This window comes from Oryctolagus cuniculus, chromosome 6, assembly GCF_964237555.1.
Source record: "Oryctolagus cuniculus chromosome 6, mOryCun1.1, whole genome shotgun sequence".
Lineage (NCBI taxonomy): Eukaryota > Metazoa > Chordata > Mammalia > Lagomorpha > Leporidae > Oryctolagus > Oryctolagus cuniculus.
Window position 1 is genome coordinate 156,636,212 of NC_091437.1, and position 19,317 is coordinate 156,655,528.

Below are 19,317 nucleotides of genomic sequence, written 5' to 3' on the forward strand. Positions count from 1 at the left end.
CAGCACAATGAGAAATAAATGTTTCTTGTTTATAGTCCACCCAGCATATAATATTTAGTTATGGTAGCCTGAATGGACAAAGACCAATTTAAAGGCATTAGAACCAGAGGACGGGGACTTGACACCTACTTGGTGGAATAGCAGAGCTCCACTGCAGAGAATGTGGGGTCTGCTGAACACCAACACCTTGCCCTCTGAATGATAATCTGCAGCCTACATCTCCTACCATTTGTTTTGAATTTTTTATTTGGTAGAAGGTTAAGCTTGTGATTATAAAATAAACTGAAAGTATGTCATTGTAAAAATTAAAACAAAAATATGAAAGGAAGGAGGAGGGAAGGTGGGAGCATGGGTGGGAAGTATCATTATGCTCTTAAATCGGCATGTATGAGGGGCCAGGGCTGTGGCTCTGCCTGCAGTGCTGGCATCCCATATAGGTGCTGCCGCTGTCCTGGCTGCTCCTCTTCCAATCCAGCTCTCTGCTATGGTCTGAGAAAGCAGTAGAAGATGGCTCAAGTACTTGGGCTCCTGCATCTCATGGGAGACCCGAAATAAGCTCCTTGTTTTGGACTGGCCCAGCTCTGGCCATTGTGGCCATTTGGGGAGTGAACCAGTGGATGGAAAGACTTTTCTATCTCCCTCTTTTTCTGCAGTTTATTCTCTCAAATAAATGAATAAATAAATCTGCATATATGAAATACATGAAATTTGTTCACCTTATATAAATAAAATTTTAAAAGAAAAAAATGAAATTCAGAATCTTGGGTGTCTCCCAAATCCAAATTCTGCAAAGAGATTTAAGTGATTTCTACTCATACTAGAGTTGGAAAAGCCTGTGTCAAAGGTGCAATGAGTTTTGCCAGGTGAAGCCTGGAAAAGGGCTGCTTTGGGCAGAGGACTCATGGAAAAAAGTGAGTAATCTGAAACAAATGATAATTACAAATAAAATGCATTGCATGATTCCTCCTTACCAGGCCTTGATCTAAACACTCCATTGTATTAGTTTATCTCTTCAATAACCTTCTGGGATTCTATTTTTTTTTTTCATTTTGTAGTGAAGGAAGTGAGGTAGAGTAAGATTGAGGCCCTAGTTGGAGCCATGAAATCAATAAATGGCAGGCGAATCCCAGGTGTTCTAAATCAACACCTTCTGCCATGATCCCTATACAGTGCTTTCTTTGTGAAATGTGCTGGCCTGATTCATAGCCTGCCTCAACAAAATATTCTCCCATTGGCAGAGTCTTATGTGAAGGACTGCCTGTCTTTTTGTCAAACTCTGTAACATTTACATTCCCCTCTTCTCTTAAAAATCTAACCTGAGGTCAGATCGTGAATGTCAAAAAAATATTATTCTCAAATTAAGCACATGCCACACATTTTAAGCTGGCACTTGTCTTGGAGAAAGAGTCTAAGAGGATTTCTGGAACTGGTGATACCTGAGTGAATGCTGACAGACAAGAAGGGAAAGAATTTTTCTAGAAAACACAGGTAGGCAGAGGCAACAGACTATATAGAAACTGGTGATGAGATTCAACAGAATTTTCCCAATGGAGTGATTTGATAAACATACTAGCATTTGGGGAAGGTCGCATTGGGTGGGAGGTGGGGAATGACAGACTTGAGAAATAGGGGAGGGGGGTAAAACACTAAAACAGAAAGAGTAGGACAGAGACCTGTGAATGGACCCCAGCAATGGGAGACAAGATCATCAGACTTTCATACAGATGTGGAGTAGGAGGGGGTTAGTATTATGAGCTGACGTTGAGCTGCCTATGGGACTCTTAGATGGAGGTATTGAGAAGGTCGCTAGATTTCCTGGTCTTAGGCTTGGCAGAGAAAACTGTGTTGGAGATAATGTGTGAGGAGTGAGCAGCACAGAGGCTCATGGTTGTTAATGGAGAGGGGGCTTTGATTATTGCTCAGCAGGGATTATACAGTGAGAAAATAGGGAGACATATGGGATGGAAATCTAAGGAGTACCAACATTAAAGTCCTAAAGGAATCCGAGAAGGAATAGCATGTAGTCAGTGCTATGCTATGTTGTAGAAGCTCAACAAGGACTCAGGTACCACTTGACTTTGTGAGGGCCACTGTCCAGCTGGCAAGAGGGACTTGGAGGCTAACAGCTGTGCAACATGGGGCGGGAAGGATGGGCAGGCAAAGAATCATGTTGTAGGAAGAGAAGGGACGTCTAGCTCAAGAATTCTGCATTTTTTCCCACTGTCCTTATAGGTATGAAGAAATTTTTGCCCAAAGAAGCCACTCTATTTATTTTGCCAAAGTCACTGAGAAAAATCCATAGCAAATATAGGATGAGAATGTGTGGTTTGTACATTTTTAAGGAAATGGACTTCCATGATTTCAAAAATGTCTCTGTCCATTGGCACAGTTCTACTCTGGCTGAGATGGCTAGGGCACAGCCCCAAAAGCCACATATGATGTCATTATTTCACTTTGTAAGAGGGCAATATCTCTCTGTGTTATAAACAGAAGAGACCTTGTGCCAATTGAAGACTGACCACTGGACTGTGAATTCATTTTCCAATGAATAGTTTACCACCAATAGATCAAGAGGACTCACTAAAGTAATGGGGGAGAGAGGTGCTTAATTTTGAGCAAATTTGCTTTTCCTGAGTTTGTTTTTTAAACTAATTGACTGCAGAAAAATGAACTAAATGGGATAATGCTTCACAGAACTAAAACCAGAAGAGTTTCTCATAATTTTATTCAGACTTTATAAAGATTGTTTTAGTTAACTGTACTAGGCTCCAATACCTAAAACTGGTCCTTCATTTGCTTCTTGTCAGTCAGCAGATAACTGATCTAGTTAGGGCAAAACCTGGTCTTCAGGCAATAGGTTTTATGCTGCAGGACTAATTAATTATCTAGTTTTATGCTCAACAAAGTCAGCCTGCTTTGTTCAATGTCCTCCCCTGAGGAATGAGTCAGGCCATCTCTGTTCAGAAGTCCAGGAGTCAGGTGGAAAGGCTGCGGCACCTTCTCCCTACTGTTGTACCCTTGTAATGCAGGACGGTGAGTATCTGGCAGACAGGGGTTAAGCCAAAGAACATGCCAGTGAAATCGGACATGACCCCCTAAAATTTGTACAAAAATGTGGCCCCTTAAAGTTCCCCAGAAGTGCTATCTGAGGTGCCGCATGTGCTACCAGAATTTGGGGTGCCATACGATTTCTCCATATGCTTATTAATAAATCCCCAATATTAATAAGCCCGAGAGGGTTCTTGCCTAATATTTAGAGAAGAATTCTAAATACCAGCACAGATAAACGAGGCAGCATGGCACGTTTTAAGCTTCTATTTAGTGAGAAAGATGCATAGAAGAGTGAGAGCTTTATTTAAGAGAGAGAGGTGAATAGGGGTTCATACCAAGCACCAGGAACTAGCCACGTGGAGGAGCATCTAGGCCTGGAAGCCTTGGAGGCGCTGGGCTACAGCAAGGCCCTCCTGGCAAGAGGCCAGGGAAAAGAGAAGGGCCGGGACACACCGTGTCCCAGGGCTTTTAACCCACTTCCAAAGGGGAGTATTAATTAACCTGATTGGCTGGTGGGCACCCAGGTGTGGCCAGGTAGGGGCAGGAGGTCACACAGGGGCGTGGTGAAGGCATGGTCTTCCAGCTCACAAACCTAATCAATTTTAACCTGTATGCCTGCCTACTTCACCAGCATTTGGGAAAGGTCACGTACCTAAGAAACCAAGCTAAACGTGTGATTTTGAGTGTGCCATACAGTGAGGAACTCCTGGGCTACAGACTGGGATTCAGAACCGTTGCACTAAAGCACAAAGAAGGATGACAGGGTGATGTACTTGGACTCTATTTTAAGTGGGTTAACCTGATCCATTTAAAATTTTCAGGTCCATATTTTTTTCTTTAAATAGTGTGGATACTCACTTGCATTTTTCTTCCCATTGTTTATAACAACTGATTTAGCATTTGTATAGCAAAAACTGAGCTTCCAGTTCTTTGCATAACTGCACTAAGTACTTGATAGAATAATTCCTGGTGTACTTTTGCCTATACTGAACAGAGAAACTGATTTCTCTTACCAGTTTCTCATTCTATGTTAATGACTGTGTGACTGTGTGTGAGGAAGGGAGAGATGGAGAGATGGTAGGGGGAGGGAGATAGTTACATCATATTCCTCATCCCATTCCCTTAAAAGTATGGTTTTTAGAGTCATCCATGTGCCAGGTGCTATGGCAGATGCTAAGGACACAAAGATGAGCAAGATACAGCCCTTGACTTCTAGGAGCTCACAGTCTGGTTGGCATGTGGGCTCTCAATGATGTTGCTGTTTTAGAGGAACATGGAAGGCACAACAATGTACCAAGCAAATGGATGTGAGCCTTGTGGGAGCTCCTTGCCAGCCTTCCCTTTATTGGTGGTTGGGTTTCCTGGGGCTCCAGAGAAGCTCTTCAGGTTTTAGATGTGGTTATTGTAAACACAGAGTGACCGCCAGCTCTCAGAGCTGAAGAACAGCCTGACCTTCCCCTGCATAACGCAGACACTCCCTCAAACCATGTCCTCAGGTCACCAAGTTTGGTAGGCACTCAGATTGTGACAATGTGATGCTGAAATAACTGGCATCTTACCTCTTTCAAAGGGTTCTTTTACCCTCCATTATTAGTAAGGAAGAGTTACATACCACTATTTCTTTTAGAATCTGACTTTTGACTTTATGCAACTCCTAAAAGAAATTCACTTCAGCTTTGATGTTTCATGCTTCAGATGTCTATAATAAAAGAAATCCCAAGACTTGCATTAGTGTAATATATTTGCTGCATCCTGGGCTACAGGTAGGTTTGAAAAATCAGGTACAAACCACTCAACCACTCACCTGAGTAAAAAACTCCCGCCCCAAATCCATGTAAGTATAAGCTCCATTAGCGCAATGACTTTATCTGTACAGTGCATGCGTCCCAAGCCCTGGAACCTAGAAAGCAGTCAATAAATATCTGTTGAACAATTTACCTACTCAATATGCACTCTCCCTTTCTTTCCAACGAAATACTAATTTTTTGAGGAACAGCAGCATTGAATCTATTTTTGCCATCCTTTCCTTCTTTGGGAGTGGCAATGTGCCACAATTCTGGTCCCTAAAATACAAGCAGAGGTCATTGGGCAGTGATGTTAGAGAGATCCTAAAAGGGAAGAAGAGTCCATTGGCCCATGCCTTTGACCACTTTGGCTTTTGCCCTTCTCCTTGTCATCCTGTAAGGTAGCTTATGTCGGCTTGCATGTAGAACCAGTGGCTTTCAATTTACCTTGAAAAAGAGCTCCCTTGAATCTCAGCTTTCCTGTGCAGAAACGTCATAACAGAGATCCCATCATTTCAAAAAGCAGCCCACTGAACGTGTCTATTGGTTACAAAGCCTTATCTTATAAGAAATCAAAACCAATCCTACTGTAGTGGGCATTCTTTGGTCTTTTAGGACATACCCATAAAATGACCAATCTTTTTGTTGTGGCAGAACCCTAAGTATTCCAGGACAGTCAGTATATTCCTGTATTCCTTCTATCATCAGGACTTCCAATGGCATTAGTCTTCTTTCCCAACTGTTCTTTTAGAATTTTAATGTTGCATTTCTCCTCTTTGTGGCCCGAGTTAAAGAAATACATGCATTTTTACTACGCATTTCCTAATCCTTAATAGTCTCTATTTTATAAGCAATCATGTGCATTCAGCATGTAATCACATATGCACACACAGATACACATATAAATCAAGAAAATATTTTGAAACAGTTTCTTCTAGTCAACTGGAAAGCCAGCTGACACAGGACAATGATGTGCTGTTTACACAATGAGGTGGTTATAGTTTCTGTTTTCACATGAAAATTTCACAGTGTAGGCATTTCATATAAAGATGATAATTTTTAAAAGTCACTCATTGAAAAACAAGCCTCAGAACATTAGTGTGATTTATTTTCTTATCTAGTCCATATCTTTACAATCATTTCCTGGTATGGGGGAATTTGTGCTTTGAAGATATTTTGCAATTAGTAGTACTTGAGCCTGGGCATATAAGGCAGGAAGGGGAGGAATGGGACAGAAATACCAGAGGCTAATGAATGTGTAAAGTATTGCAAGTTATTAAATCTGAAAATGGGTGATCCAGCTGAATGAAATTCAAGTTTTAATTTGCACACATGCCTATTTTGGTGCCCAATGAATAGATATCCAAAAAATAAGCAAATGCGGGTTTATTTGACAACATGTCCTGTCCAAAGTTCATTTTGTCTGTAGAGAAGGAAGTCTCATGATGATGTTTGCTGGTAAAATGGCTTTTATTCCCATCAGGATGTGGCTGAGCTGTCTTTGGAATGTCTGGCATCTCCATGGTTAATTAACCTACTCAGCATTCTTCCTCTACCCCACAGGGCTGACTGTGAAAAATCTTGCAGTGAGAAAAGCTGGCTTCTGAAGTGTTGCTTAAGTGACCTGACTTCTTAGAATAGTCCTTCATAAACAAAACTCACATGCATAATTTGAATGTGTAAATCCAATTACATTTCCTGGAGAAGTACAGGACCCATTCCACTGGCTTCCCTTCTCTGTTCAGGCTGGCTAATGTCACATTCTTCTACACAAGCCCCAAGAAAATCTAGGGAAAGAAATTATCTACATAATCTTCTCTCTTGCTAACTCAGGTTCAAACCTATGTATCAAGAAAATTATTCAACCTTCAATTTTGCTGTCAACCTTCAAGTTCTGTTTCTTAAATTCCAGCTCAGGGAAAATATTAGGAATAAGCTTCAGATGCAATATGTCATGTGAACTGATATGTTGTCCAACGGCTTATTCTAGGCCTATCAGTCTCTCAGAGAATCAATATTGTGCCCATTTGCTGGTGTGAGGGAAGGTTTGGTATGAATGTTGCAAATGTTGCCTATGTTTTGGGAATAAACACATCCACTCAAATAGACATTTGTGAAGTGAATAAATTAGCATCCTAAGAAATATTTAGGCAACAGTGAAATGTCACATCAGCATGATCATGGTAGTGTCCTGATTACACATTGCCAGCAGCAGTACTCAATCTGGGATAAAATGTTTTTTAAAGTCTTCCTTTTTATGCTTGATTTCACTTATTTTTGACGAGCTCTTAAAACACCATCCATCATGAAAGTGTAAATATGATTAAAACATTTGTCCCACTTTGCATGACATTGCGGCAGCTGCTCCAGAAGTGAAGTCCCCCAGGTCCTCCCAGTTCTAATCTCATTATTCCCTGGCCCACTGATACCAGTCAGGTGATATTACAGGATATGAAGGAAAACAAATTCGTAATTCAGTCTTGCAAAGCACATGTCACAGAATCATTTTACAAGTCTCTCTAAATACACAGACACCAAATCTGCTAGTATCTTCAGGGCAAAGATTTCTACAGGCCAGGGCTGAAGTGCTTTAATTGGTCATTTCAGTCACTAAAAATATCCTTTGCAAAACTCATTCTCTATCAACACACACATATACATAGAAAGAAAACAAAAGAGGAAGGGAAGAAGAAGATAAGTAGGGAAGGATGGGAAAAAGGGAGGGAAGGAGAAAGAAAAAAAAAAACAGGAGAAAAGGTAGGAGAATGAACAGGAGAGTCTTAGATATTTTTCCATTTCCTGGCATTCAGAAGGATCTCCTGGGAAGGCTAACACTCAAACCTGTTTTTGAAAGGCATTTTTCTCAGACATTCTGAAATGTTGTAATTATTTTTTATAACATATATGAGTTTACTAAAGAAAAATGTATAGAAATGGGGATCTTTGGGGGTTTTAAAAATGTGTACCATAAGTGAGGTGCATTAAATTGGAGCCCAGCTATGTTCATTTAACGTAAATTTATGTTCTTATGTGAGTGTTTACTTTGATATAATCTACCAAATTGGGATGATTTAAGTCACATTCTAATTGTGATATATTAAGTAGTCACAGAACTCTGTCTATTTGAGTTAGCTTCAAAACTCCTTAGACTTAGACAGAGAACATATACTATCATTCACTTATGTTTAAATTTTATAAATCGGAGAGATGCTGCTAATCTATTACACTAATTTTATCTTTACTATGCAGTGAAGCCTTCACTTAAATGATCAGAAATGCATACTTAAGTCATATACAAAGCCTGCCCCTTTCTTAATCACTACCTTCTTATATCATACACCACCATCATACCAAGTACAAAAAATGCATTTTTACTCAAAGAAATTTTTAAAGGCCAAATGGTAGGCTAAATGCCCCTCATTATTAGTCAAGTTTGAGGATCATTATTTAATTAGCATTTTTCTGGCTCTAGTCTCTACTGTTTGATGGGGTGTGCATTAAGACAGGGAAGAAAATGTTGCATGGGAAATTAAAATCTGGCAGCATGACCTTGAACACTAACTAGCTTGGATTTGCAGACCTGGCTGCCTTTGCTTGTAGAGTGATCTTGGAGAAATCACCTACACACTGACACTTTCACTTATCTCCCTCAGCAAGAGGCAGACAAGACTAATTAGCCACTGGCTGTAACATTTTAGAATCCTCAAGAGGGAGGCATAATGCAATCATCTTTCTGGTTAAATATTACTGCCTCTCAGCTTTCCAATAACTAAATGATTTCCACCATCTTTTTACTAATGAGCTGAAGAATGAGAACAAGATGAGTTTCAAATGTTAGGTAGCTCATATTACTTTCGCCAGTAATTAAAATAGTATCAAATACTAATTGTAACAACAGTGATGTCAATTTATCTACCATGTGAAAGAATCTAATAAATATAATCTAATAAATAAATCTAATAAATATAACCTTATCATTAATATTTTATTTAAATAGATAATATCATTTTATAATGAATTTCCTGATGGATAAATTGAACTACCAGGATAAACAGTTGGTTTAATAACTGGAAAGAGGGGCCAGCGCTGTGGCACAGAGGGTTAACGCACTGGCCTGAAGCTCCAGCATCACATATGGGCTTCGGTTCAAGTCCTGGCTGCTCCATTTCTGATCCAGCTCTGAGAAAGCAGTAGAAGATGGCCCAAATCCTTGGGCCCCTGCATCCGTGTGGGAGACCCGGAAGAAGCTCCTGGCTCCTCTAGCTTTGGATCAGCGCAGCTCCAGCAGTTGCAGCCAATTTGGAGAGTGAACCAGCAGGTGGAAGATCTCTCTCTCTCTCTCTCTCTCTCTCTCTCTCTGCCTCTCCTCTCTCTGTGTAACTCTGACTTTCAAATAAATAAATAAATCTTTAAAACAAACAAACAAACAAAAAGAAGTGGGAAGAAATCAAGGTTTTAGAGAGAATCTGTATGAGGCATCCCTGTCATTGGCTTGAATCACAAACATATAGTTGATTTAACTTGAATTGGGTAAGGCTTCTCAAAGAATCAATAACTGTAGCCCTAAGTTTACCTGTTGCTAAATATCATTAGGGTGAAATAAAAGGGTCCTTTGAACTGGGCTCAGGATTCCCAATGACATTCTGGACCCCAAAACAAATGTGGGTCATAGACAATAACATGTGTTTGGGTGGGAAACTGAGGACTTTTACTGTTAATTGAGTGGAGGAGACCTAACACTCTCTTTGCTGATGGCAAGAAATCTACTGGATGTCCTGTATTCACAGGGTAAAGCAAAGGGTGGTCCAACTGAACATGGGATTTGTCCTTCATCTCGAGAGTTTACAGGTATTTGTAGCTTGCATGTTGCGTGGTCAAGCCACAGGTTTCCTTGAGGAGGCAGGGAGGAGAAGCAGATTCTCATATTTTGGATTAAGGGAAGGCTGGCTCATTTGTTATGTTTGAAAATGGCATTTTCGGTGAAGTGAAAAGGCTGCCAAGGTGATCTGACTGTACTACCATTTCCGTCTCCTAGTTCTTGAAAATGCGAAATTTAAACATGAGCCATCTTCTTAAAGGGAATTAAATTAATGCAGAGAAAGATGATATTCTTGTGTTTATGGCCTTCAGTTGACACATTTGTATCTAGCTGGGTAGGACGATAAGAACTATGCCCATCAATTCCATTATTTTCCCCTCATAATTTTCCTTTGGCTTTTTCATTAAATGCTCATTCATGTGCTATATGGAGTATTACTCTCTTAAATAGTAAAACATGTACTCCTGGTTCTTGAACAATTTTAAATGCTGGTATGTTTGGAATGAGAAACCCTAAAATGCTGCTGACGAATGACTGGCAGTGGAACCAAGGTTTGAATCCTTTCCCTACTAGGCTCCTGATCTTCAGACTGTCCCTTTAATACTTCTAAGAATCTGCTATTTCTTCTCTGAAATAAAAAGGAAGGACTATGCCACATGTTTGTCATCCTTTGATTCAATAATGGACATAAAGGTGCTTAGTTATGTGTGAAAATTGTGCAAACTCAGATGATCATCATTGTCCTTCGATTTCTCCAAGAGGTGTTTATGAGTAAATGACTGCTTTACACACAGGCAACTTAATTGTATGTGTATAAGTGTGTGCATATGCATCTTTGGGAGAGTTTTGAACAACACAATATTGCTTATACGCTGAAGAGTTTTATTCATTCATGACAGTTGAGTGTCTACCATGTGCCTAGCATTTTCCTAGATTCTAAGGATAAGTAAACATTATAGACAATGTCCTTTTGCCTTTATGGTATTTACATTCTTGTGATGATGGGGAGGAGAAACAAAGTAAATACAAACAAAGAAGATAATTTCAGATAGTGCATTGTTCTGGAGAAAATAAAACAAATCATGCAATGAAGAGCACGGTATATGACAGTCTAGACCCGTGAGAATGTGACAGTCATATGAAGGCCTGGGAGAAACTGTTCTAGGCAATGGTGCAAAAATAAAGGGGTAAGAAAAGAGCTTGGGGATGGGGCTGGCACTGTGGCTCAGTGGCTTAATGCCCTGGTCTGCAGCGCCAGCATCCCATATGGGCGCTGGCTCAAGACCCAGCTGCTCCACTTCCGATCCAGCTCTCTGCTGTGGCCTGGGAAAGCAGTTGAAGATGGCCCAAGTCTTTGGGCCCCTGCACCCTCGTGGGAGACTGGAGGAAACTCCTGGTTCCTGGCTTCGGATCAGTGCAGCTCCAGCCATTGCGGCCAATAGGGGAGTGAACCATTGGATGGAAGACCTCTCTCTCTCTCTCTCTCTCTCTCTCTCTCTCTCTATTTCTGCCTCTCCTCTCTCTGTGTAACTCTGACTTTCAAATAAATAAATAAAAATCTTCAAAAAAGAAAAGAGCTTGGGAAATTTGAAGACAGAAGAATGGATGATGTGTTTAGAGTCTGAGGAGGAGCAAAGAAATATGCAGAAACAGTAACCAGCTCAGAGGATTGAGTGTACCTGACGAGAAGCAAGGATTTTACTCTTGTTGCTATGAGAACTAGTGGTCATGTTTTGGCTATGTCTTAAAATATTACCAACTATGGAAAATGAAATAGTACCTTCTCAAAAAATGACATTTAAAGCAAGCAATTAGGTCTCCGTTTCATCCATGTGCAAGACATAGGAAGGAATCTTGAACCCATAGAGGGCGCCAAAGGAAAATGTTTAAAAAGGCTCCTTCAGCACCGAAGTGAAAGGAGAGCGCTCTGGTTTTCCCTTCAGAAACTGGAAAGGGGGCTCAACCTATGTAACCATAGTTTACCTACAATTCCTATCTGAGCCAAAAGTTGAGTCAGCGTGGCTTGCATGTACCCGGACTTTGGTGTTCACAGTGGAGGATTGTTTATGATGAGGTGGGATTGGAAGACATTTGGGGGTTATTTTTAATCCTTGTCCATCTGGTAGTATTTGAGTAGAGTATAAAACAAAGATGGAGCCAAAATTTACTTTCTGGATTCATTTGGCAAGAAAAGTATCTCTATACTTAGAACTTTGAAAATATTCATACTTTGCCACTTTGGATGTGTTATTCTAAATACTATTCCAAAGTTACTTGATGAAGTCTTTTAGTAATGTGTACCAAGAAAGGCTACTGTATGAAAGGCAGTGGGTTATAACAAATGAAATTTTATGCACATAATCCTACAGTTGCAATATATTATGAAAAAACTCAGTGAGTTACATGAAGAAAGAGGAGGGGAGAAGGGAAATAGCTAAGATGAGAGGGAGAAAGGGGAAGAGGAACAAGTGAGGGAAGAAAAGATCACTGATTCTAAATATATGATACAGAACCATGCAAAAGAGATTGAGAAATCTGAGAAGAAGGCAGATTCTTATGTTTTGGGATTCAGATCTGGGTGCATGCAGGATTGAGAAACACGGTTAGTACATTGCATAGTTTCATATAATCCTAAAGAAAGTATATGACTTCTTTGAAAGTCAAGAATGCACTATAAGTGGGTATTGCAAGTTCATGATGACTTTGAGATAAAATTCATTATTGTCTTTAACAAGGAGAAATGTAACTGATAAGCCCTTAGAGCAGCTTTCATCTTCCCATTTCATGACGGATGATCACAGCCATGCACTTTATATACTCTTTTTTTTTTCACCCAGAGAGACTTTAAATGGCAGCTAAACAGATAAGTAACCTGAGGAAATGGATTTAGAGCCATCAGAGAGGAGATAGGGCACCAAATAGACCAGAAGCCCAGAGGTCAGTGATGAATAAAGACTCTAACGATGCCAGATCTAAAAACCAAGAGTCGTCTTCTTGTACCTGCTTCTTTTAAAACCCATTTCTTCAAACCTGACCAGAAGGAAGAGGAACTTTTAAGTTTCTAATATGGAAAAAGGGACACTGAGTTTGAGGACAGACCAGAGACACATAAGGTGGATCCCTGTCCACGCACCTCACCTCAACCTTCTAAGTGAAAACACTTTAGCTGACATGCTGCCCTAATTTTCAAGAAGCCCTCAAATTCAGTCTCCTGGTACCTACCAGCATTTGGTGAAGAAGTGCTGGGCCATTAACGATGTATTGGTTTAGTGAGTGTAAACAACAGAATCATTGTCTAACTTCTCAACCTCAGACAGCATGAACTTTGTTCACAGGAACACATCCATATTTAATAAGGAAGTACAGGGAGAAAAAAAGACCTAAGAGTGAGATTCCACCTACATATTTCAAATAATCTACATCAAAATACCCCCTTTCAGTGACTCAAAATACGCATTGTTTGTCAAAGATTTTGGCTTCTCCAACTCCTGAGATTCATTTATTGGGTTTTGGATCCTGTAATGAGAGATGATATCTCAGATCCCCAAGGCAATAAACATAATAAACATTTTCCCAAAAACTCATGTGTCACAGGATTGTTTTAAAGACTGGGTGAGATTAACACATGGATGGTATCCAGGACTGGCGACAAGTCTGTGTTTAGCAAATGTTGGTTCCTTTGCAAACTCAGGATTTGTGGCATGGAGATAGACAGATACCCAACTCTGAACTCCAGGGTCCTTCCCACACCAAGCTGTGACTCCTAGGGGTAAAGCTGATAGAGAACAGGTGCTTCCCTTCCCTTTCTGTCTCCTGCTCCAGGGATGGCAGGTCGAGGGTGGGGTGGGAGGGCATGAGGAGCAGAGAGACTTTCTTAGCTGATGTCAGAGAATTACAAAGAGCATCACAGTAGAAGCGTAGAGAGTTGGTCAAAACTTTTAGAGGTCATTTGGCTCCAGATCCCCTGAGAAAGAGAGATACCATCCCACTCACAGCCAAGGCTCCCCTTGGTGTCAGGCACAGTGCCAGGCTGGGGGAGGGGGCCCACAGAGAGGGAGGCAACCCTGGATCGCTCTGAGCGATTCCTAAACAAGTCGAGGGGGTGGGGCGGAAGAGCAGGGCAGGCAAGCTTTACCTGGTTGATGGAAATGACTGCCAGCCGAGGGATGACCACTTGGAGGACCACCTGCAGCAGCGAGGTGCCCAGGCCAGCCAGAATGGCCCAGGTAAGCGGCAGCGGCAGCATGCTGTACGTGGCGAAGAGCGTGAAGAGCACGTAGCCTATGCCATCACCTAGGAGCCCGTAGCCGAGACCTGCTGCCAGGATCTGGGTGGTCATGGCCACCCAGGTGACCACGCCGCTGTACTGCAGGTACGTGTGCGAGGTGGTGTCCTTCCTGACCACCACCAGGGCACAGATCACCACCTCGATGCCAGTGAAGAAGCCCAACAGGATGCCTTTGAGCGGGTCCATGGGTGCTGAGGCCAGGCTCAAGTGCAGAACCAGGAGGGTGAGTTTGGTCAGCACATCCAGCACGTTCATCACCACCTCCGACTTGCGCCTTTGGCCCAGGAAATAGCGCTGGTACAGGCGTTCCAGATCCCGGGACTTGAAGGAGTTGCGCAAGGTGGGGAAAATGACCCCTCGATAGCTATAGCCCCCATTGAGGAAGAAATCGGAGTTGCTCGGGGCGCAGTCAAGGTGCAGGAAGCCCAGGTCACCCCCACCCCCGCTGCCACTGGCGCTGCCGCTCCCGCTGCGTTCCGGGAAGACTTTGGAGCCACCGGTGCTGTGCGCCCGCTCCCCGGGGCCCAGCGAGTAGAGCGGCAGCGCGGACTCGCCGGACAGCTGAGGTGCGTGGTGGTTGGGGCCGCAGCCCGCAGGGTTCGAGCCTTTCCCGGAGCCTCCGCTCCCGCCGCCGCCGCCGCCCCGGTGCCCATGAATGAAACGCTGCTCGGTGATGTGCCGCACCGCCGTCTGCCACAGCAGCCGCTGCGGCCGGGAGCCGCTCCCGCCGTCGCCGGCCGGGGGCGTCGGGTGGATGGTGTAGAGTTCCTCGCTGCCGCTAAGGAAGCGCACATCGGAGAGCTCCATGGCGCCCGTCCGCCGGCGCTGGACCTGGGGGAGGCGGCTGGGGAGGGGGTCCTGAAGACCCGAAAGTCTCCTGTTGGGTGCTTGGCAGAAAGCCCTTCTTTCCTCAGCTGCACCGTTGCAGGTGCCCTTGGCAGGGTCCTGGTAGGTCAGGTCATATTGCGCCCCGGGGCAAAGGGCTCCTGGAAGATCGAAGTGGACTCTCGCGTCCTTGCGCGCCGCCCTCCCGCCAGCCGGCGCAGCCCCCGTGCGCAGCGGCGCTGGCGGCTTTTTGTCCGCAGAAGCCGCGGAGCTCAGAGCCACTCAGCCCCTTCCCGGGCTCTGGCTCCGTGGCTGGTTCTAGGCTCAGCGTCTTGGCGCAGCCTTTGCTCTCCAAGAGGCGCCCAGGCGCCGGGGCGCCGTGCTTCTGCTGCGCGTCGGGCGGGTCCCTGGCTGCGGCACTGGGCTCCGGACGCCCACGGCTTGGCGGCTGCAGGGGGATGGCCGGGGGCGACCAGCGGCGGCGGTGGTAGCGAAGTTAGCAGCTGTGCATTACCCTTCGGAGAACTCCATTGCGCCGGGATGGGAGCCGGGGCGGAGCTGGGGGCGGGGGCAGAGAAGAAGGAGGAACGGGGGTCCGAGAGGTGGCTGGACGCCCCGCGGGAGTGTCGGAGAGGTGGTAGGCTCAGCGCTAACAAGTCACCAAACAGTTAATTTGGAGGAAGGGGTGTGCCGAGGCTCCCTCCTTGGCTCCTTCCTGGCTGTCGCCACTTCCACGGCGAAGACTGACAGCGCAGCGCAGTATCTGGCCAGAAGCCTCCCCCGGGAAGGTGGGGGGCTGGTGGCGCCAGCCCCAGGGTCCCAGCCTCGGCTAAAAGGCGCGCTCAGTGCTTCCAGCTGTGCTTCGGAGAGGTCGTAGCGCACCGTTCCCATCCCCTTCACTTCGCTCTTTGGAGTCCATTTGGCCCGGAGCTACGAGGAGCGGGAGGCAGGGGAAACAAAAAGTGAGGAGGGCTCCAAAGCAGACAGCTCCGAGAAACTGATGGTGCGGGTCCCTGGGGGTTTTAGAACCGAAGCTCGGCGGGGGCGGTGGGTGCTAGGTTTGGGCGAGAAAGGAGGCCCGAGGCAGCGTGGAGGTCACCCGGGACGCCTCCCGATGCAGGCGAGCGCCGCGTGCCACCCTGGCGCTCCGAAGCGCGCTGCGGGTACCCGGCGGTCGGGAGGAATTTAGAGACCTGTCAGAGCGGTCAGACACCGGCGGCGACTTAGACCCGCCCCCGAGCTAAGCCACGCCCCCTGAACTGGCGGAGGGATGAGGAGGGGGAGCGGCTGGGACCTGGCATCCAGATCTGGCCAGGACGCCCCCAGGTCTCGGAGGCAGCCGCCCGCACGGCCTGGCGTGGAAGCAGACCCCGGCAGGTTGGCGCGGGCGGCTCGCCGGCGTGCTCCAGCAGCGCTGCTGTCCAGCGCTGCCGCTGGCCGCCCGAGCCCGTTCCTCCGCTGTTCTTTTTTAGGCGCTGGCTCTGCTCCTAGGCAGGTGCAGAGCCAGGACCCTTAGGCCGCTTTCCCCAAGGACTCCCAGAGCCCGGAGAGGTGGGAAGGAAGTTCTCCTTCCTGCCCTCCGCACCTGGGCGTCATTTGGCGAAACCAACTTTTCCACTAAAAGCAACCCCCCCCCCCCCCCAAGAAGATGCAATGCCAGGAGCAGGCGATCTGTTTACTACATCACATAGGAGAGCTGGAGGGCGCAGGGCTTAAAAATAGGGCCGTCTCCGGCAGGCCTCACGCACCAAGTTTCTCCCCAATTACAGTAAGGGTCGAGGAGGACGACGTCAGAATGGCATTTTCAGGGGACAGCCTGGAACCTAGGTTTCCCGCCCACCCGGGATCTGCGGAGCTGCTGCCTACAAAGCCCAGGGCGGCGCTGGCCGCGGACCAAGTCACAGTGCCATAGGCGTCCAGTGCCGGCGCCAACGCCAGGCAGAGAGGGTTCCCTGGGTGCCGGTGCGCAGGGCGAGAGCGGCCGCAGCTTCGCGAGCCGGGCTGCAGGTGGCAGAGCAGGGGAGGTGTGACTGCGGCTGTAGCCAGCGGAGCACAGTCAGCTGATGGCCAATGACGTCAGGTCCTGAGCGCTTTCGCGCTCCCCGTGGCGCCCCGTGGAAGCCCAAATGACCTCCTCTCCTGGCCGCCCCCGCAGCCTCTCCCGAGAGAGAGAGAGAGAGAGAGAGAGAGAGAGAGAGAGAGAGAGAGAAATTCCCTTGCCCCAGGGGAGAGAACTCCCCTTCCTCCTGCCGGCCAGGAGCCAGAACGGCGTTCCACGTCCCAGTCCCACCCCATGCTCTACTTCCAGCGTTATGAGTGAAGCCTGTGTATCAGAGACAAGAGGTTTAATTCTTGACTTTGCAATTCTTCCTTCTTCTCGCATATGGACTCTGGTTTAAACTCATAACGGGTCGTGAGTCTTGCACAGAGAATTCCAGAACGAGGAACAAGCAGTGAGGGAGCTCAGACAGGCCTGGGAGTTGGGAGGATTATTATTTTTTTTATGTTTTGTAAAGCCTAAGCCAGGATGTGTGGAGAGCTGTGTCCTCTGTGTGTGGGCATTGCCCCGAGTGTGTGCTAGTGGCCATGTTAGAAACTTGGCAGAGGAAAACACCTCTTTAGTTTCTTAACTCTTTCTCCAAGAGGGCCCAAGGACCCAGCCTGAATAAGTGAGAGGTTGAAGGCAGATGGAACTTTCCTATAAAAATCCTTCTCCAACCTGGACATAGCCCAGGATGATTTATTCAGCAGCAAAAGGAGGCGGGCCAAGGAGGGGGAGATTGGGCCCAATCAGATAAAATGACTCAGGCTGATGAATGAGCACAGCATGCTACGGAAAGAAACTCAAAGAATTTCATGAACTCAGAGGTTGGAGCTAGTGGATCAGGAAAGAAAACATTACATCTGTTCTACTGACTCTGAGTGTTCCTTTGCTGTGTAGTGTTACCATAGGATGTTTTAAAATTAGGACATGAATGACACAATTAGACTCAAATGTTATTTTTTCCATTGGGGAGGCACAGTGCCATTTAACCCACAAACCATACTGCTTGTGAATGACAGCATTAGCTCAGTATAAATATTGACTTTCTGGAATATGCAAGCCACCAAACCATCCTCACGGAAAGCAAGGGAAGTCCACAGTCTGTGTTGAAGCTATGACAGATCTCTCATCACACTTTGATTTGTTCCCTGCGTATTTATGAAGCCTGAGTTTTTACTGATCCAGGGATAGCCTTTTGACAACTCCGTATCTTTTTGTACTTGATTTCCTCTTCTGGCAATGCCCTCCCTCTAACCACTGCTGTTACAGATGGAACAGGATTTAGTTCCCCACACTCAAACAGGTGTTTAAACCAGTTAGTTAATGGATTAATGGTTGGAGGCTTGATCCAATGAGGGTGTCTGAAGGTGGCGTCTTTGGGAAGTGATTGGATTGGATTAGGTTGCCAGGGTTTAGCTCTATGATCCATCACAAGGCTTTATCAGAGAGACCACCAAGAAGTAGAGGAACAGTGTGCTTCTTGTGCCCCTCTGCTTCCTGGCTTGCCATGCAACAGACCATCTGCACACATTCTGCAATGGCCAGCCTTCACCAGGAGAGAAGGCTGATCATGGAGTGTGAACCTCCAAACTCTACGCTGAAACAAAACTTCTTGCCTCCTGGCTTTTTCCCCTCAGGTATTTTAGGTAAGGTAACAATAAGTTGACAACAAAGCACCTGTCTTTCAGAGTCTGAATAATGCTGTCTTCGCATGAAGCCTTTGCAAATAGACCCACTGAGAATTAACACTTTCCTCCTCTGCTGTCTAATAGAGGCATCTGGTATTTTTATCCTGGTCCTTACCACAGGGACTGGATATACCCTATTTGCTTGCATGTTTATAATTTTCCCCAGAGAAACAGTGAGATCCTGGAAGGGGAGGACTGATTTTTGAGGGGTTCACATTCCCAGCTTTTAGCAACTGTAGCTTTCATGGAGACAATAATGAAAGCAACAGTTTATCCAACATTTATTAGCTGTCAGACTCTTTCAGAATATCTTTAATAAATATCTTATTTAATCATCCAAGTAATCTTATGAATTAGGTCCTTCTTTATTTTCATTATTCCCATTTTTCTGACTAAGATATGGAGTATTGAGGCTTCATGTTGATAAATACCTTGTCTGGCATCTCACAAAGAATGGATAGCAAAATTCTAGTAAATACTTTAGGATCTTATAAATCTAGCATATAGATGCTCAATAAAATGCTGTAATAGTGGTCAGTGACTAACAAACTAGACTGATAGAAATGAAACTGTTGGATATATTTTGCCTTTCCTAAAGCAAGTTAAATAGGAAACAGCTGAGATATTTAGACTTTGAGAAATCTGTTAAGACTCAAAATGGCAGAGAAAGGCTGTAGAACTCATTCTTATTTGGATGGAGGCTTATTAATTTTTCCTCAGTTTAAGCCATAGATTCTCTCTCTACAACTTGTGGATTTTCACATACTGGGTTTAACCAAAAAAATTGATTTGGTCTTTAAGGGTAACTGTGGGGGTGG

The 19,317-nt window shown here is 45.1% G+C and overlaps 1 protein-coding gene across 4 annotated transcripts in view; it reads right to left on the bottom strand.

The window, feature by feature from the left end:
• The window catches only part of ADCY8 (adenylate cyclase 8), a 261,395-nt gene extending 245,416 nt beyond the window's left edge, over positions 1–15,979 (bottom strand). For 3 of the 4 annotated variants that reach the window (XM_051844024.2, XM_017341537.3, XM_002710549.5), the window contains exon 1: positions 13,790–15,978. In XM_051844024.2, coding sequence (XP_051699984.1) covers positions 13,790–14,749 — 960 coding nt within the window. In that variant the 5' untranslated portion in view covers positions 14,750–15,978. Of the gene's footprint in view, positions 1–13,789 lie in introns of all 4 variants that reach the window. The other variant, XM_051844023.2, reaches the window with a different exon arrangement.
• Positions 15,980–19,317: the final 3,338 nt, after the last annotated feature.